This window comes from Eublepharis macularius, chromosome 16 (assembly GCF_028583425.1).
Source record: "Eublepharis macularius isolate TG4126 chromosome 16, MPM_Emac_v1.0, whole genome shotgun sequence".
Lineage (NCBI taxonomy): Eukaryota > Metazoa > Chordata > Lepidosauria > Squamata > Eublepharidae > Eublepharis > Eublepharis macularius.
This window is the reverse complement of record NC_072805.1, coordinates 40857073-40879799: the sequence shown is the minus strand read 5'-3', so window position 1 is coordinate 40879799 and position 22727 is coordinate 40857073. Positions and strand designations below refer to the sequence as shown.

The following is a 22727-nucleotide window of genomic DNA, read 5'->3' as shown; positions in this document are numbered from 1 at the left end:
TTTCGGCTTCTTTCGGGGAATGCCGAAACGTTTCGGGGAATGCCGAAACGTTTCGGGTAGCCGAAAGAAAAAAGCCGAAACGTTTCGGGATTCTTTCGGCTTTCTTTCGGCTTTTCAATGGGAAAATGCCTCCGTCTTCCCGGATGTCTGGGGGAGGCATTTTCCCACCGAATAAGCCCAAAATTGGTGGGGAACTTCCTCTAACCCTTCTCTAACAACCACCCAAGTTTCAGACAGATTGGACTTTGGGGGGCCATGTTATGGCCCCCCAAAGCAGGTCCCCCCATCCTCCCATAAGAAAGCGAAGGAGCAGCATATTGTTAGCATGCTGCTGCTCATCTTTCTTCATTATTTCCTATGGGGAAAAAATGAAGAGGCAGGCTTCCTTTGCCAGGGGTGGCATTTTGCATGCAAAATGCCCCCTCACCCTCAGGGGCCCTTCTCCCACCCCTCCTCCCACCCCCCACCAAGGCTCAGCCTGCTCCCACTTGGGGGGGCCATTTCATGGCCTCCCCAAGTAGGTGCTCTAATCTCTACCACTGACAGCTGGGGGAGGCTTGTGTTGCCAGGGGTGGCATTTTGCATGCAAAATGCCCCCAAGCCCTCAGGGGCCCTTCTCCCACCCTTCCCCCCACCCCCCACCCAGGCTCAGACTGCTCCCACTTGGGGGGGCCATTTCATGGCCTCCCCAAGTAGGTGCTCTTTTCTCTACCACTGACAGCTGGGGAAGGCTTGTCTTGCCAGGGGTGGCATTTTGCATGCAAAATGCCCCCCAGCCCTCTGGGGCCCTTCTCCCACCCTTCCTCCCACCCCCCACCAAGGCTCAGACTGCTCCCACTTAGGGGGGGCATTTCATGGCCTCCCCAAGTAGGTCCTCTCAGCCCCTAAAGTCCACCCCTTACAGCCCCACACAAACCCAATTCCCCCCCAGCTGCCACACACAGACCCAAATCCCCACATTAGCCCCTCACAGACCCAAATCCACCCCCACCTGCCCCACACCCATAACCCCAGGAACAGGCTGGCAAAGGCCAGCCCTCTCCCTTTGTTCCCTATGCTGGGAACTTCTAAACTCTCTTTCCCTGGGCAATTCTGCACAGCCCAGGGGTGCCACAATGGTGGGCACACTTCTGAGTGCCAGCTGGTCCCTGTGAAAGAGCACCTGAACCACAGACACCCTCCCTCAAATTCCCCCACCACCTACAGAGATGGCTGGCCAGCCAGCCCCATTGTTCCCTATGATGGGAACCAACTGCACAACAAAGAATAAAACAAGAACAACACAAAATAAAGTTTTAAAAAAATTATTTTCTCCCTTCCAAAGTACAAGTAGGCAAAGCATTATGACACATTACACCAGCAGTCCCCCACACAGAAAAATTAAAACAAAACTCACTTAACATCAGAGAATCACAAAACACGATTCCTGTCAAAAACACTTTATTTCTTGAACAGCTTTAGGTCACACAGCAGGGGGGAACACCAAAGGGCATGGCAGCACTATCTTACAAAAAAATAACACAACTCACTTAACATCAGAGAATCACAAAAGCACAATTCCTGGCAAAAACACTTTATTTCTTGAACAGCTTTAGGTTACACAGTAGGAGGGCACAACAGGACATGATAGCAATGTACTACAAAAAATAATACAACCCACTTCACCGTTTTTGACAGCAATTGTGTTTGTGTGATTCTCTGATGTGAAGTGAGTTGTGTTATTTTTGTGTAGTACACTGCTTTCCTTCTCTGTGGTGCCTTCCTACTGTGTAACCTAAAGCAGTTACAGAAATAAAGTGCTTTTGACAGCAATTTTTTGGGGTGATTCTTTAATGTGAAGTGAGTTGTGTTATTTTTGTGTAAGATACTGCTTCCATGCCCTTTGGTGTTCCCCCCATAGGGAACAATGGGGCTGGCTGGCCAGCCATCTCTGTAGGTGGTGGGGGAATTTGAGGGAGGGTGTCTGTGGTTCAGGTGCTCTTTCACAGGGACCAGCTGGCACTCAGAAGTGTGCCCACCATTGTGGCACCCCTGGGCTGTGCAGAATTGCCCAGGGAAAGAGAGTTTAGAAGTTCCCAGCATAGGGAACAAAGGGAGAGGGCTGGCCTTTGCCAGCCTGTTCCTGGGGTTATGGGTGTGGGGCAGGTGGGGGTGGATTTGGGTCTGTGAGGGGCTAATGTGGGGATTTGGGTCTGTGTGTGGCAGCTGGGGGGGAATTGGGTTTGTGTGGGGCTGTAAGGGGTGGACTTTAGGGGCTGAGAGGACCTACTTGGGGAGGCCATGAAATGGCCCCCCCAAGTGGGAGCAGTCTGAGCCTTGGTGGGGGGTGGGAGGAAGGGTGGGAGAAGGGCCCCAGAGGGCTGGGGGGCATTTTGCATGCAAAATGCCACCCCTGGCAACACAAGCCTCCCCCAGCTGTCAGTGGTAGAGATGAGAGCAGAGCACCTACTTGGGGAGGCCATGAAATGCCCCCCCCCAAGTGGGAGCAGGCTGAGCCTTGGTGGGGGGTGGGAGGAGGGGTGGGAGAAGGGCCCCAGAGGGTTGGGGGGCATTTTGCATGCAAAATGCCACCCCTGGCAACACAAGCCTCCCCCAGCTGTCAGTGGTAGAGATTAGAGCACCTACTTGGGGAGGCCATGAAATGCCCCCCCCAAGTGGGAGCAGGCTGAGCCTTGGTGGGGGGTGGGAGGAGGGGTGGGAGAAGGGCCCCTGAGGGTGAGGGGGCATTTTGCATGCAAAATGCCACCCCTGGCAAAGGAAGCCTGCCTCTTCATTTTTTCCCCATAGGAAATAATGAAGAAAGATGAGCAGCAGCATGCTAACAATATGCTGCTCCTTCGCTTTCTTATGGGAGGATGGGGGGACCTGCTTTGGGGGGCCATAACATGGCCCCCCAAAGTCCAATCTGTCTGAAACTTGGGTGGTTGTTAGAGAAGGGTTAGAGGAAGGTCCCCACCAATTTTGGGCTTATTCGGTGGGAAAATGCGTCCTCCAGGCGTCCTGGAAGACGGAGGCATTTTCCCATAGAAAAAAGCCGAAAGAATGCCGAAATAATGCCGAAAGAATCCCGAAAGTCGAAAGCCGAAAGAGATTCTTGTTTCGGCTTTCGGCTTTAACGATAGAGAATCTTCTTTCGGCTTTCTACTTTCGGCTATAGCCGAAAATTTTTGGCTTGCACACCCCTACTAACTTTAATGTTTTAAATACCCCCTGACTGGTTCCATTCCAGCCTACCTCATCAGTCCAGGTAACTCCTAACATACTCAAATATAGGAACATAAAACATAAAAACTATTATTAGGATGCTAGGTACAATCAGGCCTTGAAAGGACATGGCATCTCTTCCAAAGGTCTATGCCGGCAAGGCTCTCTAGAAATTCCAGTGAGTTATAAAAATGCTCCTCTCTCTATTGTCACCATCTGTCTTCATCTCCTTCCTTCCCTCTTGAGGCTCTCATCTGTTGCTATAAATAATTTTTCTAAGGTCACAGAGATCATCTCTCTAACAGTACTACTGAGACAGAAGTGGAACCCTTAATCTGTACTAGGGTAGTCTTACCACCTAGTCTGCACCATTAAGTTACCACTTGAGCCAGTTTAGTGTAGTGGTTAAGAGCACGGGACTCTAATCTGGACAGCCGGGTTCGATTCCCCACTCTTCCACTTGAAGCCAGCTGGGTGACCTTGGGCTAGTCACGGCTCTCTGGAGCTCTCTCAGCCCCACCCACCTCACAGGGTGTTTTGTTGTGGGGATAATAATGACATACTTTGTAAACCGCTCTGAGTGGGCATTAAGTTGTCCTGAAGGGCGGTATATAAATCGAATATTATTATGTTATTATTCATTTTTTGGTGGCCAAGCTTTCTTTTTTAACCTATGGGGAATCCCTCCCCCACAAAAAAACCCCAGAGCATTACAAGTGGCTGGATTTATTTGGTTTCACTAATTTTTTAGTCAGGTAAATCAAGTTACCTACACAATCCTAAGCGGAGCTACTCCAGTCTAAGCCCACTGATTTCAATGATTTCAAAGCCCAATGATTTCAACAGGCTTAGACTGGAGTAACTCTGTTTAGGATTGCACGGGTAGTCTCTGTAATGAACTTGCTATAGTTATGGATGTTTTTAAAAACACGCTGCTTTTTAACAACTTAATCTTCAAAACATATCTGAAAGCCAGTTGAAAATCTTGTTCTCTTTTCTTCCCCAGCCAGAAATGGCTTTACAATAAACAAAAATATTCTTCTCTGGCAAATAGCTGCTGGAGTTAGTTACTTTCTTTGTACTTTTGGACAGGCTGAGTTTCAGCTGTGTCCCATTTTAAATTGTGCTTTTAGATTTTATAGTGTATGATCCAGCCAAAGGATTCTTTATCATTATTTTATTCATATTTTAAAAATTAATATATACAGACAGATGAATTCCATCACAAAGTTTGTCGTTTTAAAGCAATATGAAAAGAGACCGTTCTCTCTACCAACCTATCAGATTCAAACTTAAAATCTCTTAAACTTGCAGGGCTCATTTCGAGGGGGAACGCGCAGGAATGCAGTTCTAGCAGTTCCCCAAAGAGGTCACGTCAGGTGGTCCCGCCCACCTGACTCGGCCATTTTGGGCCCATTTCAGCCTGGATTGGGGCCGAAACGGCCTGGATCGAGCCTCTGACGGGTGGTGAATCAGTCTCCCACTCAGCAGCGGCCTTATCCTGATCATTTTGGGCCCCTTTTCGGCCATTTTCAGCCCCTATTTGCCATTTTGGGCCCAATCTTTTTAATCTTTATACAAAGTTTTTAATGTTTTATGTTTAATGTTTAATGAAATGTTTTAAATGTTTTAATGTTGTTATCCACCCTGAGCCTGCTTGCGGGGAGGGCGGAATATAAATACGACAAAATAAATAAATAAATAAATAAATAAATAAATAAATAAATAAATAAATAAATAAATAAATAATTTCGGCCCTGAATGGCCAGAATTGGGTCCAAAACAGCCAGGATAGGTGATGTCAGGGGGTGTGGCATAAGCAAATCAGTTATGCTAATGACACACTTCTGGCGATGGCAAGGGGTGTGGCATATGCTAATGAGTTATGCTAATGAGTTCCTCCAGCTGTTTTTCTATGAACTGACCCCTGTAAACTTGTATATCTGTAAATCCATTTAGGTAATACAGAGCCACTTCTCAAATATGGGCAAGCCAATACGAAACTGATGGACCATTTTTTATTTTCCAGCAAGGAGCAATAAATGATAAAAACATACTCTTCGGTCACAACCAGACTTGCTGACTAGCTCACAACTGGCATCGACAACAACATCTTTCAGAAATCACAGGTTCATAGGACCAAAAGGTCATAGAGGATATGATACCCACTTATATTTGGACATTAAACCCAACAACAGACTCCAGAAAGTCTGAATCCCAGCCCAAGTTTTTCATGCCCCACTAATTTCAGTGGAAAAGGTTAAGTACTGAACTGTAAAACCATGGATACAAGTACTTAGGGATGGTGGTAGCTGTTGCATTTATTTTATTGGTATTGTACTTGGGCTGCCATATGGACAAGAAAGAGCTCAGCATATATGCAAATTTAAGAAAATAAACAGGACTACCAACATAATAATAGGAATATGGAACAGAGGGAACCAGTATGTATTCAGGCAAACAATCTATTTCTTGGCTTCAAAGACTGCCCTCCTAAGCAGAGTTACACCCCTATGAAGTCCTTCAAAGTCAATGGGCTTAGAAGGATATAACTCTTTTCAGGATGGCATTGTAAGTGTCCCACAAATGGCTTAGATAATCCTTCCATTTATGAGAGATATAAGTCAATAAATCGAGATCTTTTATTGAATCAGCTTCTCCAGGCAAGATTTTCAATTATATTCATGAAGAGCTGCACAACTTAAAAGCTTGCACGGTCTCTTCGTTGCAGAAGTTGGCTCAATAAAAAGAGGACACACCTGACTTTTGCTTAATCAACATGGCGATATCTACGACTCCAAAACTGGTGTGTCGCTATCTACCCGCATATAAACTGTCCACATGCTACTCCTTAGGTCAAGATGGACAGAATACAGGCAGATGTCTTGGGTACTTTGAAAAAAACTTGCCCCACAAGAACTAGGAGGTCTTCAACAGGTTCAAGAACTCTGGTTGAAGACCCACTGATGCAGGACTGGAGTAAGGCAGTTAGAGAGCATGTCATTTAGAGTTCATGGCACCCAAGACCTGGAAGGATATCTTGGTATCCTTTATTAGTATACAGAACAGTGAAAATTTGTATCCACCCCCCCCCCCCGGGCCTGGAAATGGATTCCTAAACTACTTCTGAGGGAAACAAGCAAACAAAAATTAATGGCCTGACAGTTGATTCCTGGGTGGGGAGAAAAATAAAAACTCCTCAAAGCCTTGGTCTACTTGGTCATAGATTGAGAGGAGTTAGCCATGTTAGTCTGTAGTTGCAAAACAGTAAAGAGTCCTGCAGCACCTTTAAGACTAATCAAGTTTATTGTAGCATAAGCTTTCGAGAACCACAGTTCTCTTCATCAAATGCATGGTGAAGCTTGCTCTACTCAGGAAACTGCCCACTACAAACAAATCCCAAATGCAAATAGTAGTCAGAGGGTTGGATCCTGCAACTCAGTCCTAACAGAAGAAATGTTTTCCTCCCATGGAAGATAGGGAGTGGTGTGTTTAAGAAAATTATTATTTAATTTTGACTGCCTAGAGCTTTCAGTAACAACATTGGGATCAACAAGTTGTGTTTTACTACAGAACTACAAACATAAATGCCATAAAAATAATAAAACAGTTCAAAAATATCCAGGAGGTGCAGCTACTTTCCCACAATACAATACAAAATGTGTATTTCCCATAATACAAAAAAAAATACAAATAGCCATTAAAATGCTTTAATCGAAATCAAACATCTTCTAGAACAGGGAGAACTTTAAATCTGTTTGGAAGCCCCGAGTGGCCACTCTCGGCTTTTATCCAACTAAAAGTTGCATTATTACAGACAATAATGGTACCAACAGTAGCAGCAACCAGAAACTCTGCTGAGATAATGGGATCCTTCCTTAGGAAGGGAAAAGTGATGCCATCTCTGGTGTTGCTCTAAACAACTATTTTCACACCAAGTTTCACTGTGAGCCGAGAAGGCCAGCAGATGTTATGAAGATATCAGGTTGGGAGGCTCCAGGGCTCATTTCAAAGGGGAACGTGCAGGAACGCAGTTCCGGTAGTTCCCCAAAGAAGTCACATGACAGGTGGCCCCACCCACCTGACTCTTGGCCATTTGGGGCCTGTTTCGGCCTGAATTGGGCCCCAAATGGCCAGGATTGGGCCTAAAACAGCCAAGAGTGGTCCCAAAATGGCCAGAATCAGGTCTCTAATGGGTGGTGGATCACTCTCCTGCTCAGCAGCGGCCGGATCCTGACCATTTTGGGCCCCTTTTTGGCCATTTTCTGCCCCTTTTTGCCATTTTGGGCCCAATTTCGGCCCTGAATGGCCAGGATTGGGTCCAAAACAGCCAGGATAGGTGATGTCAGGGCGTGTGGCATATGCTAATGAGTTATGCTTATGAGTTCCTCCAGCTCTTTTTCTACGAAATGACCCCTGGGAGGCCCAAAGGATATTTTGCTGAAGGACAGAAGAATATACTGATAAATGTAGGGTATTTTCTCAATCCATGGGCAGTCATTCCTCATTCCCAGCTACAACACTGATTCGATAGCCAAAACTGACAGAAACTTAGCAATGGACAAGTCTCTTTCCTGTTTGCCTCTCCTCCACTGGCAGACACCACTGTTCCTAATAGGTACAATGACAGCTGATGTTAATGCCACTTTGTGGTTCAGCTGTCAGGTGATGGAGCTAACGCTGTGTCTCCACAGATTATAAAATTGTCAGCCCTCTGATGTACAGGCTTGAGCTATCCCACACGGCTGGGAAGCAGAGCAATTTTAGTTCCTTGTGCTTTGAGGGTCCCAGCAGTAAAGAAAGAAGAACCGAACCGGATCTAACAAGGCTGCATTCACACATGCTGTTCCAATAATTTGCAACTGGATTTTTCTGTGTGGATAGAACAGCCCTGTTCAAAACGGTTCCTATTGCACAACAACAGTACAATAGTGCAAAATGGTTCCTATTGCACACAATAGTGCAATAGCGAACGATGTGTGCATGCATCCCTAGTGTCCATGTGCCTCAAAGCTGATATACACTAGGAAGAGATTTTCACTGTCGTGTCCTGCTTGAATTCTTATTATGAAGGTTACTTGCTGAGTAGAAAGTGTGCTGATTTATGTAAGAGACGAGAGAACTGCACCAGTCCAATAGCAACAGAGAAAATCAGCGCATTGGTGCTGATTTGTACAGCATATGTGTATACCACTGTTATATTACAGCCGATTTGTACAGCATTTGTTTACACCACTGTTAGATTACTCTTGCCATCCTGCAGGGGAGAGCCAACAGCTGGCTGAAGAATGAGGAACAGCAACTGGTAGCTAGCAGAAATTACATTTGCAGAGTTGTGGATCTACACCAATTATCTTCCAAGTGAAAGAAAAAGATGCAAATTTAAGTGCTAAAGGAACTGCCAAATAATTTCCTGAGCCAACATTTTTCTCTTCCTTTTCCCATCTGGGGGAAAAGAACCCTGGAAAGTGACTGAAGGTCAAAAGCAGCAGGTATGAAGGAGAGCTCAGCAGCACCCACCCACCCCCCATACAACTTCTTGGATCTCTGTTATTTGTAAACTGGGACAGTCTGAGGCTTACCTACTTACTTCAAGGCCTGAAAGGGTATATGGGACAACATTTGCATGCACACCCACCCCAACACTTAGTGTAGCATTCAGTTGCCTTTTCCATTCCTAGCAACTTTCTGTAATAGTAACATTTGATTTATATACCGCCCTTCAAGACAACATAATGCCGCACTCAGAGCAGTTTACGAAGTGTGTTATTTTCATTCTCACGACAATTACCCTGTGAGGTGGGTGGGGCTGAGAGAGCTCTGAGAGAGCTGTGACTGACCCCAGGTCACCCAGCTGGCTTCAAGTGGAGGAGTGGGGAATCAAACCCGGTTCACTCCTGTCCCACTGATCTGGTGTAGACACAAATAACAGAGATTCAAGAATGGTAACTATGAGAGGTAGAAGGAAATGTCTGTTAAGAAGGACAAGACTGGGCATGCTCAGTATAGATTGGATGTTGGAAAGATATTGTGAGGAGGGAGGCAAATTTTCCTAAATCAAACACAAAGACAATTTAATTTAGTCAATAACCCAATACGTAGGGCATTTTTGAATTCTGCTAGAGTCACCAGATCCATAAACTGTTTGTTGATCGTATTAAAGTTCTTATAAAACACAGTATCTTTGTGTGTTTCCCCCTCCCCCCACTGTGTTGTTTCAACCAGGCAAAGGAACTCAGATTAATTCCTGTTTGGAATCAATAACCTGAATCAATTAACGCTTTCCTGCTATAACCCGAATGAACTAAAGGAATAATTATTTGCTTTGGGCCATAGTCTTTTATTAACAGTTCCTCATGTTTACAGTATCTGCCCAATTATACAGAAATTTGACAATGTCTAAAATTCCTTGTTATCCAAATGCTTTATTCTGGGCCAGTGCTATAGCTGGAGAGAGAGCCTAGCTCCAGCAAGTGAGGACTAGTCTCAGATTAAAATGTAAATGGAATCCAACTAAGATCTTCAAGTTTTGGAGATACTTGATGGATTGATTGCTATAGATCCATTTTCTGTCTAGGGAATGCTCCTTGCTCCAAGTGAAAATGCTGTAGCCAGCGTGGGATCCAATATGATATTTATTAATTACTGTTGTTCGCTTAATTTATACCCTGCCTTTCTCTATCATGGGGACCCAAAGTGTCTTATATTGTTCTGCTGTCTTCCATTTTATTCTTACAACAACCCTGTGAGGTAGGTGTACCATAGAATCATAGGGTTGGAAGGGACCTCTAGGGTCATCTAGTCCAACCCCCTGCACAATGCAGGACATTCACAAATACCTCTCCCCCCCCCCCGCACACACACACACAGTGACCCTGGCTCCATGCCTGGAAGGTGGCAGGATACCTAGACAAACTGAGCGGGGGGAAATTACTACCTAACCCCAAGTTGGTGATCAGCCTTACCCTGGGCAGGTAAGAAGGGGCCTCGAGAACTAAGTACTGAGGTGAGGCTGAGAATATGAAACTGGTGCAAGGTCATCCTGAAAGCTTCCCCGATAGAGTGGGTATTTGAAACTGGGTCTTCCTAGAGTTAGTCCCAGGGGCAGCACCAGGGTTTCTGGCGCCCGTGGCTGCCCCTACATGCACGCGCGCGCAGCACGCACGCGCCCCTGGACTGTGTGATGATGTCACCACGTGATGACGTCATCATGCAGCAAGCTGGGCCCATTGGCTGGCGGGTGGCTGGAGTGGCACACGGAGGCTACCTGTGCTCTGCACACTGCCCCAGACGCCTGCCGTGCCTGGTCCAGCCGGGGGCATGGGGGCATGTGGCGGCAGCAGAGCGGGGCTGGCTGACTACATCAGCTGTGGGCCAGGCACTCCAGCTCCATGGCACGCGCCTCCGCTCCTGGCACCCCCTCTGGCAACCCCCGCACCTGCGGTGCCCGCCTCACCACCTCAATGGTGGCGCCGGCCCTGGTTAGTCCAATACTCTAACCACTATAACATACTGGAGTGGATCCTCTTACATTCCACTGAGAAAAGTGCGAAGCCTCTCTCCAATTTAAGTGGCTCTTCCTCCAAAAAATAACCACTTAAGATGGAGGAAGGCTCCAAGCGTTGCTCAGTAGAGTGGAAGGACAGGGGTAGCATCTGCCTCAGTGCCCCTGAGACCATCAGGCCTGTGCCCGAAACTGCATCCAGAACAATGTTCCCTTCTCCCAACAAATTTACAGGTAACCACCATTAGCACAGAGTTTCAAACCTCCAGGTGAAGCCTGGGGATCTGGAACTGCAACTGATCTCCAGACGACAGATCAGTTCCCCTGGAGAAAACGGCTGCCTTGGAGGACAGACTCTATAAGCGAGAATGGGCATCACACCCTGCTGAGGTCCCTCCCCAAACCCCATCTTCCCCAGACTCTCCCCCCAAATTTACCAACCCAGGTGGCAACCCGAATACAAACGCACACACAAAATCTAACAGGATCTCGGCAACAACCACCTTTCAGCCAAGAGGTGAAAAACGTGAAGAGATTTGTCCAATGAATAACGAGTAACCCATGGCATCAAAATGATTTTTTTTTCTCATACGGAATACGGAAATGTCATCTTCATCCCCCTGCCAAACAGGAAACCAACCAACCAAACTAAATTTACATAGCCTGGTATAAAGAACACATCCTTCCCTGGCTATCATGCCTCCTCTCCCATCATCTGCGCCTATGAAATCTCTAATCTGCAGCCGATAATATGGGTTTGAAGAGAGTTTAATTGCGGAATAATTCTCTCTCTCCTCCCTTCCTCATCTTTCCAGATGGACACCAAATGGATCTTGGCCTCCACAATCAAAAGCAAATAGAGACATTATTTTTGTTGACTTTTTTTTTTTAAAAGAAAGGACATTCATTTTTTTTTTAAAAAGGCCCAAGATATTAAACGGCACTTTCCCTGCTTTCTCTTTGTCTCCCTCTACACATGATTACTGCTTCCACAGTCACCATTAAATCTTAATCTATTCCAGCTCTCCTTCCGGGTCACTGGTTCTATATGTACCATGGTTATTTTTAAATGCTTCCCTTTGGTCAAAGGAGGAGGCGGGGGGGAGAAAGAGCTGTCTCGAGCCAGATGGGCAACTTCACACTTCATTTATCAAACCCAATAGACTAGGCCCTACTTCCCCATTCTCGCTTATTGCGGTTAAACTTCCATACAATTTGGTAATAATTTTCATTATCAGACAGTGACCCTAAAAGACAACACTGTTTTCTCGCCCTCCACTCGCACGGTCGGCTTGAAACGCACAGCCCTGTTCTTTTGCCTTCTGACTCTACAGTAGGCTGCAAAAGGGTTCCCTTACTTTATTAACAGAAAGATGACCTTTGACAAGCAGAGGTCAAGAAGGGGTCGGTTCAAAGGGCCCTGGCAGCTCTTTAACAGCTATAACAATCTGTCCGTCAGACCCTATCTTGCAGAATAAACAAACGCCGACTCATAGCAAACCTTTGGGCTGTTTCTGTTAACACTCGAAGCAGATTCATCTCCTCCCGGCCTATTTATATCCATCCGTCTCTTCCTCGCAGAAGGGTTGTGCGTCCTGTGCACAGAGACCCTCTGGAAATAATAGACACTACGACTGGAAGATTGAAACAGCCAACAGACCCGGGGCAGATGTATTGTCTCCGGGTCCAGATGGGCAGCATGTCATTAAAGTACTTCTGACTGCCTTTCCCCAGAATGCCTTTGGGCTGCCAGATCCAGGGTAGACCGATTGTCAGTTTTGGTCTTCTGGAATCCTGGTTAAGGTCCAGGACTGGAGCCATCATAAAACATTGCAAAACCTGAGGGGGTTTCAAACAAAAGAACTGAAGGTTGAAGATTGTGTAGAACTGTGTCTATAAAAAAAAAAAAACCTGAAATTTGGGAGGCCCCTCGTTCAAATGACACCATCGGCACAAACTCAATGCAGCCTTTTGCATATCACTTAGCCTTGGCCCCCTAACTTATTTGCTTTTTAGGGATAGTAACTACGGCCACCCTTGTAGGAATGATGTAATGATTACAACAACAACAACAACAAATGCACTTAAATACTCCTCTTTCAGACAGATTAGTGCATAACTCAAAGTGGTCAACAGTGATAATAATAATAACAGTCAGTATCATCATCATCATCATCCCCACAATGCCACTTGGGAGCTGGGGCTGAGTGGCTTACCCAAGGCCACCTACTGAACTTAGGGCAGTAGTGGGATTCAAACCAGCAGATGCTGATTCACAGCCCAACCATTTGACCACTATGTTACAACAGCTTACATAACAGGGCACTGTCATACCACTCTTCTAGACAGACTAGCGCCCCACTCAGAGCGGTCAATAAAGTCAGTGTTGTTACTATCCCCACAACACAGCTGGGGAGCTGGGGCAGAGAAGAGTGCCTTACTCTTATCTACGGAGCTCACAGTAGTAGTGGGATTCGAACCAGCAGAGTGCTGGCTTGCAGCCCTAGCACTTAACCACTATGCTACTGCACTGAACACTAGAAGTGCTCCCCAAATGCTAACTATTATGCAAAAACGAGTCAGCATGCACAATTTGACTGAGTGTGGCTAGATATTAGAATGAAGGATTTTGAAGTCACAGTCCTGAACCACTGGCAACTCTACTGAGCCACCTGTCCGGATTCCTATATTGCTGCAAGATTTGCCCGCTAGAAGGGCTAGGATCTTACCATTTGCAATAAACGCTGGATTCCTGGGATGCGGGAATAAAAACCACATTGTGTGGTTTTTATTCCCCCATAGAAAGGTGACACAACCCTACTGACAGTCCAGGTCTTCGGTTGTTCCTCTACTGTCCACCTGACATGAAAGACACACTGTGAGATCACCACCAGATATTCACATCCCACAACATCAGGATGTTCAAAGAACAAAGGGACCTGTTATATCAAATGAAACATTCCAAACTACTGGATTTGTGCTGAAGCACAACCGCAGGACGTTGCTATATTTGCCCTGACATTTACATAAAGGGCCTGTTTCTCCCCCTCTCTGGCTGCTCTCTCTCTCTTTCTCTCATCTACTTGACCTAAATTTCTCAAAGTTGCATTGTTCATAATATGTCTTCTCCAATGTGCAGTGCTAGGTAATTAGAGTCATCTGTATTTAACTTCCAGAGAGAGGAGTGGGGGGGGGGGGCAGAATCTATTATCTAATCTAGCTGATCCCCTGATAGCTTGCTGAAAGTAAAAATACTATAACCTATTGCCTGCCCTTTGACAAGAGCTAATTATTTCCTGTCGAAGCACATTTTTCTCATGTAATGCCAAAGTACACAATAGGCTGATCTCTAAAACACAGGCAGCTCTGCCAGAGCCACGCAGGATGTTTTATAACTTTCACCACTGTGTGCGCTCCACCGCTACTATCGCCAGGGCCTCGTTCCAAGCATCTCGCCATACCTTTGATGAGGTAAAAATGCAGCTGACGGTAACCGCCCGTTTATGTGGATCGCCTCGATGGGACTACTTAAGATAAGTCAACTTGATGAGAAACATCAAATGGACACTGGTGTGTGTGTGGGGGGGGGGTGCGGAGAAAACCCGATTACTGTTATTTAATACCATCTTTTCTGAGCTTTCAAGAACCCATACTCTTAAAACTTTCTTTCAGGTGTTCAGTTTTAATGAGGTCTGGTCTTTGTCTCCCACTAACCTTCATTCCTCCTCCAATTTCTTCCCCTGCCCTCATGCCTGAGAAGTACTTTACGTTTTTTTTTTCTTATAGGCTAAATTATGTCAACTGGCTCCAGCTTCTGATTAAATGTAAAGGGGTGGGTGGGGGGGAACCAGAAATTGTGTAACCAGATTCTCTCTAAGAGGGGGCTTCCATTCCTACGATCCCCTCTTGCGGCTGTGAGGTGATTATTTGTTCTGCTAAAATTATCCACTCTGAATTATGTCTGTTAGGTTTTCTTGTTAAACTGGCTGTTTTACATTCGTTTCTGTTATTCCTTTTTAGACTTCTAAGCTGAAGGGCAGAAAGCTTTGGAATGGGCAGAAGGCTTCTGGAATGGAAAGTTCTAAAAATCTGAACACCTCAGCCTGGTGAATGGAACATGCTAAGTGGAAACGGGTTACCCAAGAGGGACCCAGAGCGGAACCACAAGTGACAAAAGGCACAGGTTGGACACTTGTCAGCTTCCCTCAAGTTTTGATGGGAAATGTAGGCATCCTGGTCTTGCAGCTTGGCTCTCTGACTGCTGTCCAATGGACTTTCCAACTGTCACTTGTCCAACATTCCGCCAAGATGCCTACATTTCCCATCAAAACTTGAGGGAAGCTGGCAAGTGTCCAACCTGTGTCAGGCGTCACTTGTAGTTCCGCTCCCAGTTATCAGGCGGGCAAAAGCTACACCCAGCAAACCACATGGAATCCAAAGCCTTATGCTATTATTTCAATTTATACTTGGCTTTTCTCACCAATGGGTTCAAATCCCAGCTCTGGCAAGGAAACTTGCTGGATGGCCTTGGGCCAGGCACACACACTCACCCTCGACTACCTCAAAGGGCTGTTGTGTGGATAAAATGAAGAAGGAGCCGTGATGTAAGAAGGAGTGGCTACATTCCTGTGGGCACAGGAAGTCAAAATAAATGCTGGAGCGGGGGGCATCAGGCTACATTCTGGTCAGAAAAGTGAAGAGGAGAAGAGCATGCCAGGGAAAATTTACAACCTTGCACGTGATATTACAACTAACAGGTAGTTTTGTAAGTTTTGCTTTAACATTTTATTCCAATGAAACCTGCTAACTATTATTTAAGGAATTAAGTTAACGCCAAATACCTGAGAAGACTTCAGGTTTCTGCTGACACTTTACCCACAGTGTACCCAAAGGCCCAACAACCACAGCCACATTTCTGGCTACAGACTTGCAGTCATTATAAAGATGAAGACCTCTGTTAGGACTGTACCCCTTCCAACTCAGAGTGAAGAGACGCACATGGAGAAATACTCATTCGTACAAAAACAAATAACTTTTCCTGCACATCGAAAATCAGTGTGCCAGAGAGACTAGTTATACAACCTGGATAGTTTTCTCTTTGGTCGATATTTTATTTTCTTTACTTTATAGGGCAAAACATTCTCCCATAACTGTGAAGTAGAAAAGAGTCCAGACGCACCTTTAAGACTAACCAACTTTACTGTAGCATAATCTTTCAAGAACCACAATTCTCTTCGACAGATGCATGCAATAACTGTGAACTAACTTTGAATAACTGTGAAGCAGAGCCTCAACAAAGATTCGCCACCTCAATTAGAAATATATTTTTGTTTACTTCATTTATACCCCACTTTTCTCCCAATGGGGACCCAAACTGGCTTATAACATCCTCCTTTTCTCCATTTTATCCTCACAACAACCTGGTTAGGTAGGCTGGCTGAGGGCCAAGCTACAAGTGACAAATGAGACTTGAACGGCATTGTCATTCGTCACTTGTAGTTTAACCCTCAGTGTCTTTGACTGGCTCAATATCACCCAGCAAGCTTCCACGGCATAGCGGGGATTTGAAACTCAGCCTTCCAGAGCCTAATCCGACACTCGAACCACTACACCATGCTAGGACAAAGCCAGTACATACTTAAAGGTTTGAAGAATGTGTCTTAAAATGCAAGCATTTTGGAAATGACTTCGAAAATAACGAATAGCAAGTTAAATTTTGAACCGACGACCATGCTGATTGGCTACACGCATGAAATATATAGGCGTATGAAAGAAATATAATTCAGAATTTAATGAAGGCTATTTGCGTGTTCATTGCACAAAATCAGAGACTCCTGGAGTTCCAGCACAGCATGATTGGATTCAGAAATTCTAGGGATGTATCAGCAATGATTCAAGAAGGATCATTTTATCAAGTGGTTGCTGGTAATTTGGAAACAAATTCACTAGACTGAGCAGAGGGTCATTCTCTTCTTCCTTGTGCCTTCCTTGTGCCCCAGAAAGAGATGTGACTCATCTCTTTCTGGGGGTCCCCCCATCTCTCACGAGCAGTATTGGGGAATGCCAGGTAAATCACACTCTACTGACAGAAACTCTTCCATCAGTCGAGATTTTCAGCCGGATTCAACCTTAGGTATGCACTGATATTGTCGCAAACAACATGGCGGGAGGGAAAGGAACTGGAATTTACAGTGACTGCTCCTTGAAATGAAAAGTTATAATGATAAAAAAAGCACTCATGAAAGAAGGCAGAAACAATACTTCCAATTGTTGTGTTTTTCTATCTGGTTTGTTGGTCACGACTCACAAGGAATACTCTGGTATGCATATATATAAAATATGCATTTTTCCTGATGGCCTCATTTGCTTACCTCGCCAGCCATTCCTTGCGAAGTTCATGTCGTTGGATAAGAAGGGGCAAGATGCAGCCAATTCTTTTGTTTCTTTGTTCTTCCATCTGTTCTTCTTTTCTGATTTCACAGAGGAGTAGGCTTGTCTTGGGGTGGGGGGGAGGGGGGGGAGAAAGCACCATAAATATTATCATACCTCAAAGAGGAAACAAAGCATAAAATTAATTAAAAATCCCATAAGCAAATACAGTCAGAAAATCAATGCCCCTCCCTTTATTACATCGGCCACTGCTTGCAAATCAATACAGTAAATGATGGTCAGAAATAGCCATGACATACTTGGAATTTAATAAAGGTGGATAGAAAATATGGTAAACCATAAAACTCTATTGCCCTAAATAACACGATGGGCTGGACATTTTTCCCAGCCAGAATACCTTTTTTCTTTCTTTCTTTGCTTGGGTAACTAACTGTTAATAAACATATCCTAACACTGTTTGTTGTCACTTGCCCCCCTCATGCTAAAGATTGCAAATAAATGTTTTTGGCTGAGACAAAAGAACATTTTTGCCCTGTCCAATCTGTGGGAGACTAAGCCCCACAGATACCCAATGAAGCACCCACTGAAGCAGCCAAAATCCATAAGCATGATATATTGCCTACATCCACCACATTTTAGCAGTCTGTATTCAATAAGGGTTAGAAGGTGAAAGGATATGCCTTGACAGTTGGCGGTCAAGGGTTCAAGAAGATGTTATCAGCTGAGAAACCCATTTCCTCAAATCAACACTGATAGCAATGAAGAAAGAAGCTCTATTGGGTCCCACCCCTCATCCTACAAGTTGGGGAAATCTTCTTTTGAGCAGGCCCATATATCCTATGAAAGAAAGGTCAACTCTGGGTGCTTCATTCATTTAATGATCTTTAATGACAGATAATTGTGCCTTGTTTTACCCGTTGCTGAGTGAAGCTGCCAGTTCTGCAAACTTTAGTTCAGGGATCTTCTCTTCTTCCCCAAGAAATGCGTGGGACACGAGGTCAGTAGAATAAACAAACAACGCAAGCAGGTCTGTCTTATCTCACCAGTCTTTCAGCAGAGAATTTTTTGAGGATGCTAATGTTTAAGGAAGCTATCTTTTCTGCCCTCCCTGTTATGGCAAAAACACATCCTAGAGAGGCCCAAAACAGAGAGATAACGAATGACAGGTCGGTATCGGGGCATTCACGGCCTGGTTTTTTAGGTTAGCAACAACCATCAATAACTTGGCACCCTGACAAAGCTCCCAGCACCTGTCAAAGCCATTTTGGTACCTTCAGGATCTTGCTACAGCTTCATCTATCCCACAACTGTTGGCGTTCCAGAAAACAGATAATGCTCAAGGCTGGAACTGAACTGGCATATGGGGTAGTTCCGTTTCAGGGCCCCACTTTATTTTGTCAACAAATGAGGCTTTCACCAGGCGATCTTAATATACTTGTTAGTCTTTCCAAAGAGATTAGCAAGATAAACCTCTGAGCTCTAGCTAAGCTCTTCCCACTTCAAGGAAAGATGGCTAATGGCCGATAATCAATTGCAAACAGAAGCAGGGAAGAAAACAGGCTTCGTTGTCTTTGAAAGCACCCACGTCTGCCTATTCCAACTCCTGCTAATTAGACTGGCTGTTATTTTTCATTTATCTATGAATTCATTTAATACCTTTATGCAATTTATAATCAGTTTATGCCTGTGACACAGGTCAGTTACACAAGTATGCATCATGTTGATTTATTAATGCAAAAATAAGGTTGAAAAATACTTTAGGCGAAACATTTCACACAGGGAAATAGAAATGGCACATAAGTAGTTTCATGGGTTCAATTCGTGTAAAGGAAATTTCGTACGATCAGAATAGGGATTTTTCAAGACGAATCAGAAAGGATGCTAAATTCAGTAGCATTATGCCAATGACCCTTTTATCTCCCACCATTACCCTAGCAGAGGCATGTCTAAAATGTTGACTTTCAATGCTTCAGAGACCAGTCAACTGATTCTGCAACATGATTAATTATCTGTCATTGTACACCATTTATACAAATGACACACTTTATAAATATACCCATATGTGTCAGGAGAAAGGCAGGATAGAATATACACACAAACATACACACACACCCTTGTGTGAACTGACAGTATTTTGGCAGAGAGAGATGCACCAAAGAATGTTGAATTTTTTTCGGAAAGAGAAATAATATCTGAATGGATGTTGACCAGGAGGGCTTCATAGGTGAACATTAAGGGTAGTTTGCATACCCTGCCAGTATTAAGGGTATGTTTGCACACACATACATACTCCCTTCCTTTTACACAGTGTATTACGGCACCTCATTGGTAGTGGCATGGTAACAGTCACCAGTACATTTTAAGTTATCGCCATGCAAATCTGGACTGGTTACTCTCAAGTGCTGGTCCGTTTTGCTTATTAGCATGCTATTCTTGATATCAAAGTTTCACTCAACTTCTGCATGGTTGATTCGGATGAGGTTGAAAACTGGCAGCGTGGTCGTGAGAGAAAGTAACGGGAGTGGGGAAAAGAAATTGTTTATAGAAGCCAGCTGCTCAGACACTGGCGCCAGGCACTCCTTATCCTACTATTTTACGCCTACCACTCCTCTACCCCCCACCTTTACACCCTAGCACAGGTAGAAGTAAAACCTCGACTTCCAATGCTTCGGAGACCACTCAACTGATCCTGTAACATGATTAATTGCCGAAGACATGGCTGACCATATGGAACAGAGAACGCATCAAGTAATTCATACTTGTGTATATGATCATTTTGGCCCCTGTTGTTTTTAATGTACAGGAAAAGAGCTAGTATAGCACAGACCTGGTGTCTTGCCCTTGACAGCCCATTAAGAAATCTCAAAGCACCTAGTTGAAGTTATGCTGTTGGCTTTTCAATAGCAGCCCAATAAAACAGGAGCAAAGCTTTTCCAGCGAGTCTTAAATCTTTCACATATAGTACATTAACCACTGCTGCTAAAAAACAACTGGTTTCTTATGATAGGAAATGGGATTTGATTTCTAGCCTCTGCATACTTACCAAAAGCCCTTTTCTGACCTTTAGAAGGTTTACAAAATTGTTGTGTGCCCCCCAACCCACCCCACCCCAAATTACAGTTTTCCAAGTTTCTTGCTGTAGTGAGCTTAATAGACTTGTTTAAGGGTCGGTACATTCTACTCCTGCAGGTTGTTTTAAGCAGCCTGCTCAAGGAAAGCAGGCTCGGGGGAGCCGAGAGGTAAGAGATTATTATTAAGCGCTTTCTCCCTGGGAGTCAGAGAAATTACTATGACCATTAAAAACCTCAGCTTGACTATAAAGCAAACAAGAAATTGAAGCAGAGGAGCAAAATCTGAATGAAATATTCTAAATTCTTGCTTTTATCAAGTTGGAGATGACTTGTCAGGTTTTATCAGAGACGACTGTTCTGTTTTTTTTTGACAAAACTCCTCTCTAGAATATTTCTCATAGAATTAATTCTGCTCCATTTTTTTTGGGGGGGGGGACATCGGTCAGGCATTGGGGTCAAATAGACCCTCATTAAATGAGTACTTCAAAATGAATAATTGTATTTGTCAATAGCTCCAATTTAATGTGCAAAAATAAGAAATTATTGACAATGAATGTAATACAGAGAGTTGCAGCTACATAGGGGCAGTATCTGGGGTTAATGGCCCCCAGTAATAGTCTCTTATCAACCCCTGATTCACATACCTTTTCTATCAATTAAAAAAAAACTCCTGAAGTTAATAGTTTTTTTAATAAAATGAAGCAGCCCTTTGTGTCATTAAATGAGTGTATTTCGAGGTTATTTAGTGACATATTCCTATATTCATCAAATTTTGGTTCTTGATAACCCCAATGCTCTCAGAGTGAAACTCAAAAACTGTAGTGACTGAAACACAACAGAACAATCATCCTGTTCATTGCAACATAAAACATGAGTAGGAAGTGAGGAAGGGAGGAAAGCTGTACATACTTGTTTATATCTCTTTGGGGTCATTCCTGACCCCACCCGCATCCATATTATTAAGTAAGTAAAAAAGTGGATGTTATGTAAGTGAAAAAATGTCAGCTTCAATAAATATCAGTTTCTTTTTAAAAAAATATATTGCTAACTTTTCAAACAGTTCACAAAGAAAGAATACTGCATCCCTTTCAAGCCACGTAAAAATGACAGCGTTGAAACATGCACACATTTAATACGCCTCCCAAAAACAACTTCGTGCAGCATTTGACACTTTTTGGTACAAACATTATTGCTGGCACTTTCCATTAGAAACGTTTACTTAGGAGGATTTTTTGTTGGAAAAAATGTATGTCCGTATTACTCTTGCTGTCTAAGGAATTATATGGTGGGAAATCCCATCCCCTTGAAGGGAGGAGAAGGGTTTCCTAGGCTGTTGAGTTACACAACCAATATAGTAGTCCAGGTTAATGGGAAAACCCATAAATATTCTTTCTCTCCAGTGGAAAAGTTGGCTTATTCAGGCTATATATTTAGAGAAGGAATGTAGAAATAAATATCAAGCCCATGATCCTACAGATGCTTAATGTGGAAACAAGTTCTTCTTGGGACCGTAGGACCTCGCATTAAGTAAATTATATTCAAAATATTTATCAAAAACATTTCTACTCTTGGCTTTTGCTACCAACACAGATATGAAGATGTCTTACACCAAGTTAAATAATTTATCATACATTCTGACTGGCTGTAACACACCAGAGTTTCAAGTTGAGAAGGGACTTTGCTCAGCACCTTCTAGATGCCAAGAATTGAAACTGGGAACTTCTGTGTGTAAACCCTGGGATCTATTGCTGAGTCAAGGAGGCCAGCCAGACAAAGCAAACCTAACCTCAACAAGAAAGCAACTAAACACCAGACATACAGCCTCTGGAAATCTGTGGTTAGAGATCTCCTACAAAAACAGATTTATTGTCGAAGGCTTTCACGGCTGGAGAACGATGGCTGTTGTGGGTTTTCCGGGCTGTATTGCCGTGGTCTTGGCATTGTAGTTCCTGACGTTTCGCCAGCAGCTGTGGCTGGCATCTTCAGAGGTGTAGCACCAAAAGACAGAGATCTCTCAGGGCCAAGCTACACATGACGAATGACACTTGAACGGCAAGTGGATTGAGTGGAGGGCAAGTGAACAGGGAGAAATACACTTGCTGTTCAAGTGTCATTCGTCATGTGTAGCTTGGCCCTCAGTGTCACAGTGTGGAAAAGAGGTATGACTACCTCATTTCCACACTGTGACACTGAGAGATCTCTGTCTTTTGGTGCTACACCTCTGAAGATGCCAGCCACAGCTGCTGGCAAAACGTCAGGAACTACAATGCCAAGACCACGGCAATACAGCCCGGAAAACCCACAACAGCCAAAAACAGATTTGTTGCTCGTGTCAGCGTTGCAAATAACATGTGGGAGGGAGTATTTAACCCTTTATGAATGTGCCGTTTTTCCAATTTAAATCACCCCCTCCCCAAAGAAGAGATAGCAGGTAGCTCAGTGAGAAAAGGGGTAACTATAGATGATTTCAGGTAGGTAACCATGTTGGTCTGCAGTAGACAGGCAAGATTCGAGTCCAATAGCACCTTAAAGACTACCTGGTCTTTAAGGTGCTACTG

The 22727-nt window shown here is 44.3% G+C and overlaps 1 protein-coding gene across 2 annotated transcripts in view; it reads right to left on the bottom strand.

Annotated features, from left to right (window-relative positions):
* The window catches only part of FTO (FTO alpha-ketoglutarate dependent dioxygenase), a 293791-nt gene that overhangs the window by 143239 nt on the left and 127825 nt on the right, over positions 1-22727 (bottom strand). The window contains exon 8 of one of the 2 annotated variants that reach the window (XM_055000443.1): positions 17080-17204. The exons of the other annotated variant lie outside the window; for it this stretch is intronic. Within the exon in view, the coding sequence (XP_054856418.1) occupies positions 17080-17204 (125 nt within the window). The remainder of the gene's footprint in view (positions 1-17079; positions 17205-22727) is intronic. 2 annotated transcript variants of the gene reach the window in all.